The sequence below is a fragment of the Triticum urartu genome, chromosome 1 (assembly GCF_003073215.2).
Source record: "Triticum urartu cultivar G1812 chromosome 1, Tu2.1, whole genome shotgun sequence".
Lineage (NCBI taxonomy): Eukaryota > Viridiplantae > Streptophyta > Magnoliopsida > Poales > Poaceae > Triticum > Triticum urartu.
In genome coordinates, this window is record NC_053022.1 from 340,976,127 (window position 1) to 340,982,659 (window position 6,533).

General features: G+C 45.9%; 1 protein-coding gene and 1 non-coding gene across 2 annotated transcripts; both read left to right on the forward strand.

Moving 5' to 3' along the window:
* The first annotated feature begins 491 nt into the window (after window positions 1–491).
* Window positions 492–564, forward strand: TRNAA-UGC. Its single transcript has one exon. It is a non-coding gene; the product is annotated as a tRNA-Ala (tRNA).
* Window positions 565–1,628: 1,064 nt separating this feature from the next.
* LOC125510909 (plant intracellular Ras-group-related LRR protein 5) lies at window positions 1,629–5,718 on the forward strand. The gene is made up of 3 exons (XM_048676204.1): window positions 1,629–2,234; window positions 4,284–5,203; window positions 5,288–5,718. Exons 1-3 carry the CDS (start codon window positions 1,694–1,696, stop codon window positions 5,429–5,431), a joined length of 1,605 nt encoding a protein of 534 aa, XP_048532161.1. The 5' UTR covers window positions 1,629–1,693; the 3' UTR covers window positions 5,432–5,718.
* Window positions 5,719–6,533: the final 815 nt, after the last annotated feature.

Here is a 6,533-nt window from a genome sequence, read left to right on the forward strand (position 1 = left end):
GTGGACTTTTATGGGTCGAGTAGGTAGGAGCTGCTTTCCTTCGGTACACATCATGACTCGTACTTTGTGTAAGAACACGATCGATCGCCCAAGATACCTACGTATTGTACTCCCGCTCGTAGTTGGGTCTGAAATTGATTGCTTTTTCCTTGCTGTGGCGTGCGCTACGTTTTTTGACTGCACGGGTATGTTCTCCCCATTAGTGCAGCCTGAGGGGACAATTGAGTTTTCTAAAAAAAAGAAAGGGGATAATTGAGTATACATATTAGGTCACTGTTTTTTTTTTGAAACGGAGTCGCTCTGTTAGTTTGACTACAACACAGCATGGCATCATTGATAAACACAGTGGGCGTTCGCCGGCTGTTTCGACAAATTTGGTCAGCGGTTCGTACATATACCAATAGTAGTTTTCTCAGCAACGAAGCGAAGATAGTCGTAAGAGCCAGGTAATAAGACAATCTTAAATTTAATCAAATGAATGAGATCAACAAGGGGATGTAGCTCAAATGGTAGAGCGCTCGCTTTGCATGCGAGAGGCACGGGGTTCGATCCCCCGCATCTCCAATTTCACATTTTTTTTCCTGCGCGATCTTCTAGTACTACCACCAATGGTCGCAGCAGATTGCGTCGCGCTCCACTCCGGCTATTTTTCCAAGGCTCAGCAAGCCGCCGCCCAGATGCCGCCTGCACGAGCCAACCCAACCCAACCGCGGAAGGCCGATGTTGATCCGTCTGTCCTGCAGTCTCCTCCTAGGAAAGCGTCAAGTCCTTGGACCGATTTGATCTCCATTTTGTGGCCAGGCTCCCGTACAAGACCCCCGTTTTACCACCCCGATGATACGCACGAAGACGGACGGGGTCTCCCCAAAGCCGCTGTCGTTTCGTCGTGTCCAATTATCCAGTGGGTCGATCGATCACACCGAGGACGCCTGATTGCGTCGCGCGCGCCCATGTCTGATCTGTCTCCGTGTCATCCCAGCCTGTGCCACAACGAGGCGATAACAGGGGGCTGTTAGCGCCTCCTCACGTGCGCCTGTCTGTTCTTGGCATGAAGTGCGGATGCTGCGCTCTTGTTTAATTAGCCATTAACTGGCCTAATGGTCTGCTGCTCCACTTGGAGAGTTAACAACGGAGCAGCTGGTGTTGTAAAGAAGCTTCCTAGATCATTTTTAATTGGTGGCACCGTGTAAGCCCCAGATCAACTGGATGAAGAGACAATGCGGCTCAGAGGTGGTGGTGCCGGACTGCAATTTACTCAGTCAAACACATGATCATCAGCTATTATATGCATTATTTGCAGCAGCAACATTGCTATGGCATGTATTTTTTTTTACTGCTATGTACTGTGGCGTGGAGCGGTGAGTGGAGTTTTCACAGTGAGTGGCAGCTGGGACACAGGAGGGGCCACAGTGTGGTGCGATTGGGAACCTGATGCTCCAGATCCTCCGCGACACATCCCGATGCGGTGACAGCTAATCGCCGGGGCCCACGTGGCCCAGCGGGCCGCCTACGCATTTTACCGAAACCCCCCTCATTCTTTCTGAGCTACCAGTTCAGCCCTCTACATCAGACGACTTTTCTTCGCGACCCTCCCCGTATTTCCGCTCCTATATACGAACGCGCACCACACCCGCAGTTATTCTCGGCCCGCTCCCCTCTCTCTAGGCTCTGCTTCTCTGTCTGGCTTGCGGAGATGGCGGCGGCGGCGGCGACGGCGGATGTGGTGGAGGAGCTCACGAGGGTGTACCGGGAGCTGCCGCCGCGGCCGGCGGTGGAGGAGGTGGAGGCGGCGGCGGCGGTGCTCGCCTCGGCCGACGCGGAGGAGGAGGCGCGCCTGGCGGACGTCGCGCGGGAGGAGGCGGCGCGGCTGCGGGAGGCGGAGGGGGTGCCCGGGGAGCTCCTCGCCGTGCTGCGCGAGGCCAGGCGCGCCGCGGTGCGGCTGCGCGCGCTGCAGCAGCGCAAGGAGGCCGCGCACGTCGTCGAGCTCGAGAGACGCTTCAAGGTGCTCGACGGCCTCATCCAGAGGGCGTCGCGGGTCGTGTCCCCTTCCGGCGAAGGTAGCAGAAGCGGCGGCGGCGGTGTGGAGATGGCGGAGGTAGTGGAGGAGATGGATGCTAGGCGTAGCGACGTCGCGGCGGCGGCCGCGGTCGGGGAGATAGAGCGCGGAAACAGGGGTGTCGGCTTCGGCTTGGACACCAAGGCCGTCTCGTCTCTGCTTCGCAATGGTTCTACAGGTGATTTTTTCGCCGTTACTTTCATGCTTCGGCTTCGCCATGGTTCTGTTAGGATCACGATTGTACTTATTACTGGACCGGTGTTGTTTCTATGGAGCTGTGTGGATTTTGTTCCGTGTTCATATTAATTGTTGGAATCAGGAAATCTTGGTTTATACTCCTGTAGTAGTGGTAGTTCAGGTAGTTCCATTACGCTGCACTGCTCTTTCTTTTATGGAAAGTTGACTACAGAAACTAGTACTAGTAGTTTGATTAATGTATAGTAAGGCACAAGCCACTTTATTTCTCTCTGCCTCTTTTAATTTTCTACATCTATGTTGCCATGGGTACTGCTATCATCTATGGTGCCCACAAATTTATCTGTGCATTCCTTTTCAGTAGTTTTCTGTTATTATTAGTAACTGGAACTATGGGGCATGGCCCCTGCGAGTTGCGATGTTTCTGTGTGTTGGTGTATAAATTATGAGATTCTTCAATTTTTAGGTACTTGCTATTGTTTGTTTGGAGTGGAATTCTTCGCAGGTTTCATATCCGAAACATTTTTCTAGAGAATGAAAGCGATCCCCCAAAATATCCATATTTTTCATGTTATGATAATTACTACTCCAAAGGAACTTCACTCCCCATTTTTGTTGTAATTTGCATTTAGGATCCTAATATCTTGAATGCAGAAGCTTAGCCATTTGACTTCTGAGCTGTTTTTCTACACCTAATAGATTCCTTTGGCATCACATGCAAGTTCTATGAGTCAACTCTTTTGCCTAACTAATTTTTTAAAGGAATACACTAACCTACTGCAGTTTATTAAAACAAAGATGTACACAAAGAAAATTAGAAAAAGTTAGATAACCAATCCTTTAGCCCGACGTAAGTATTTCTCTTGGTTCTACGAAACACTAAAATTATTTCCTGATTTCCTCCTTGATAGTGTATCTGCAGCAATATAGGCTTGGGGGCACCCCATTGGAAAATAAAAACCATTGGGACACAGTCAGATGTTCCCTGAAACTAATTTTTTTGCTAGGCGCATTCAGTGGGGAACTGGGGATCATCTCTCTGTCTGCGACGGTTCTTGTGTGTGTGTGTGTGTGTGGCGTGCTGATCGTGGGTCCACACCATTCCCCAATGGTGGTAGCTGGATCCACTATGAACAGATGTACCGTTGGCTTCTCGTACCAATTTACTGTGAAACTTTTCTACATCCAAAGTTAATTCACTTGTTTTAAACTTTTAAGTGATATAGGATTATAGGTAGGCATATATCATTGTGATATTAAGCATGGCCAAAAACCGGTTGCCTCGATTGGATGCCCATCTTGATAACACCACTTGAGTAGAAATACCATTAAAAGGATTCAATGCACTTAAATACCACCAAAGTCTTATGCATTTAACGTATTTGTCATGCCGTCAAATGCTGATAGCATTCCATGTGGCGAGTGCAAAAAAAAAAGAAAAAGAAAAAAAAACACATTGCCATGCCAAACCAAACCAAGTCCCTTGCCTCTCTCACCCTACGCCAACCGTCGTCCATAGCACTAGAGCCAGGGGAGCAGGAGGAGGCGGATGTGGCTGCAGAGAAAGTTGAGTAGATAATTAGAAGGCCAATCACTTCTCTCAAAAAGGAAAAGAGAAAAAAGAAGGCCACTTGCTAGTGGTCTGTGCGTAGATTGAGAAATACCCCTTACCCATTCTCGAAGAAGACTGTATCACATTATTCATATTGAATTCCAAATAATCTAACAGAGAGAAATTCAGGTGGTATCGGTGTTGAAATTCTTCAGTTGGTATTTTGCTAGAGCTTGCATTTATATTTCTAAGGCATAGATAGTCAATTTTCCCCGCTACACTGTATTAATTATTGTTTAAGGTGCTTTGTAGTATAGGCCTAAACCAATGCAGAGGCCGGGGGTCACTCCTCTATGAAAAAAGTATATGTCTAAGCCATTTTTAGGCAAGTAAAGATCAATTTGTAACAGTGACATAAATGTGATTAATGTTTTGAGCTCTCGGTACTCATTGTAACTCATGCTTGTGAACATCCTGCAGGCAGTGATATGGTGGACCAGAAATTGAGCCTTATCCAAGTGGCAAGCCTCATAGAGTCATCTGCAAAGAGAGGGACTACGGAGCTCAATCTCCGAGGGAAGCTGGTAGACCAAATCGAGTGGCTCCCCGTTTCACTTGGGAAGTTGCAAGATGTTACTGAGCTTGATATATCTGAGAACAGGATCATGGCACTCCCATCAACAGTTGGTAGCCTTAGATACTTGACAAAGCTTGACATCCACTCAAACCAGTTGATCAATCTGCCTGATACATTTGGGGAACTATCTAGCTTAATTGATCTTGATTTGCATGCAAACCAGCTGAAGTCTCTTCCGGCATCATTTGGAAATCTCACAAGCCTAGCAAACCTTGACCTGAGCTCGAATCAGTTCAAGATACTGCCAGACTGTATAGGAAAATTAATGAACTTGAGAAGATTAATAGCTGAGACGAATGAGCTTGAGGAGCTACCCTATACTATAGGGTCTTGCATATCTCTTGTGGAACTTAGATTGGACTTCAATCAGTTAAAAGCCCTTCCAGAAGGTATTGGGAAGTTGGAAAAGCTAGAAATTCTCACATTGCACTATAACAGAATCAAAGGTCTGCCTACAACAATTGGTTCGCTTACCAGACTGAGAGAGCTGGATGTCAGTTTCAATGAAGTTGAAGGAATCCCTGAGAGCATTTGCTTTGCGACTAGCCTTGTAAAGTTAAATGTCAGCAGGAACTTTGCTGATTTAAGAGCACTACCAAGATCAATAGGAAATCTTGAGATGCTTGAGGAGTTGGACATCAGCAGCAACCAGATAAGAATGCTGCCAGATTCATTCGAGTTCCTTGCAAAGCTTCGTGTATTTCACGCCGACGAGACTCCGCTAGAAGTACCACCAAGAGAAGTTATCAAGTTAGGGGCTCAGGTGTGTATTTATTGTCGCTCTGCTATAAGTTAATAGTAACTTTACTCCTTAGATAACTGAATGATGTTTTCTTTTGCGTGTCAGGCGGTGGTCCAGTATGTGGCTGATATGGTTGCTTCAAGAGGAGCAAGCCAGAAGAAAACAGACGGGACAAGCTTCTGGGCCTGGTTCCGCTCACTGTTTGGTTGCTGCAAAAAAGATGAAGAACTGGGATTGGCTCCAGCTTAGCTGAAGCATTTCGTCTGTATGTATGTATCATCATGCTTTGTTCATGTACCAGGTCAGCAATGAAAGGAAGGTTGCCCTTCATGTTGATTCTTTGCATTCTTCCTACGTTTGTGGTTTGTGTGTGTATGTGTAGTTTTCTTGTAAAGGTTCACCACTAGTTCTTTCTTCAAGAACTAGTCATATTTACTTCTGTGTGTAACTCCATCTGTATTATGAGATAGCATATGACCCTCAATTACATTAAACATGTCTATCTGAAATTTGTATGCGATCTGTCTTAAGTACTAGTCCTGATGCACTCTTTTCCTTCCATATTAAGATGTTCAGTGTCTTACAAATAAGTACTGCATGATCGTGTCAACTGTTATCTATAAGCTGTAGATCCGTGAGTATTCTCTAAGGCAAGAGATGACAATGATGATATTCATGTAAATGATTATGATTCATAACATACCCTGGCTAATTTGCTGGATATTATTCACCATATTATCTTATCTACCATGTGACCTAAAATTGCTTATATTATTATTGTAGCTTGACTTTTTATATGTTTACGCTATCCCCATCCATGTTGCCTTGTGTTATTTGTTGTTGGTGGATGGATAATTGATATGAGGATTCAAGACTGATGGTTCCAGCCAAGCTCTCTATTACTTATCCGGAGAATAATCTTAACATGGCGTAGAGACTTTGTGTTGAGAGGCAGATATAGTGTCACATCAGCAATAAAAGAAGTCAGTGCTAATCCTTGGTGAAAGCGATCTAATCTTTGTTCAATATGACAATAAGCTGTTAAAATCATGTCCGTCACCTCCTCTCACACCTTTGTTTGCTGGGACAAACAATTATCAGGAAAAGATGGACCGAAACCATTCGGTGACTTCTGCTCTTGCCCTCACTGAACCGACTTGGATCTCACTACGATTCAGATAAAATCTTTACCAAAATTGGGTTCCGTAGAGAACCACTGGAGGCCATAACCGCCACCAAAAAGGGTTTGCCAGCTGACAAAACTGTGTCTGTTACAGTTGCTATGCTGGCTTGGGACCAGTGTCATGATAAACTGCTATATGTTCGGTGGGCTATAGACTACAGTAAATGG

Excerpts from the sequence above, each read along its gene's own strand:
- LOC125510909 (XM_048676204.1), top strand. The coding sequence starts at position 1,694 with ATGGCGGCGGCGGCGGCGACGGCGGATGTGGTGGAGGAGCTCACGAGG. Across the intron at positions 2,235-4,283 it reads GCTTCGCAATGGTTCTACAG|GCAGTGATATGGTGGACCAG; the intron begins GTGATTTTTTCG and ends AACATCCTGCAG. Across the intron at positions 5,204-5,287 it reads TTATCAAGTTAGGGGCTCAG|GCGGTGGTCCAGTATGTGGC; the intron begins GTGTGTATTTAT and ends TTTGCGTGTCAG.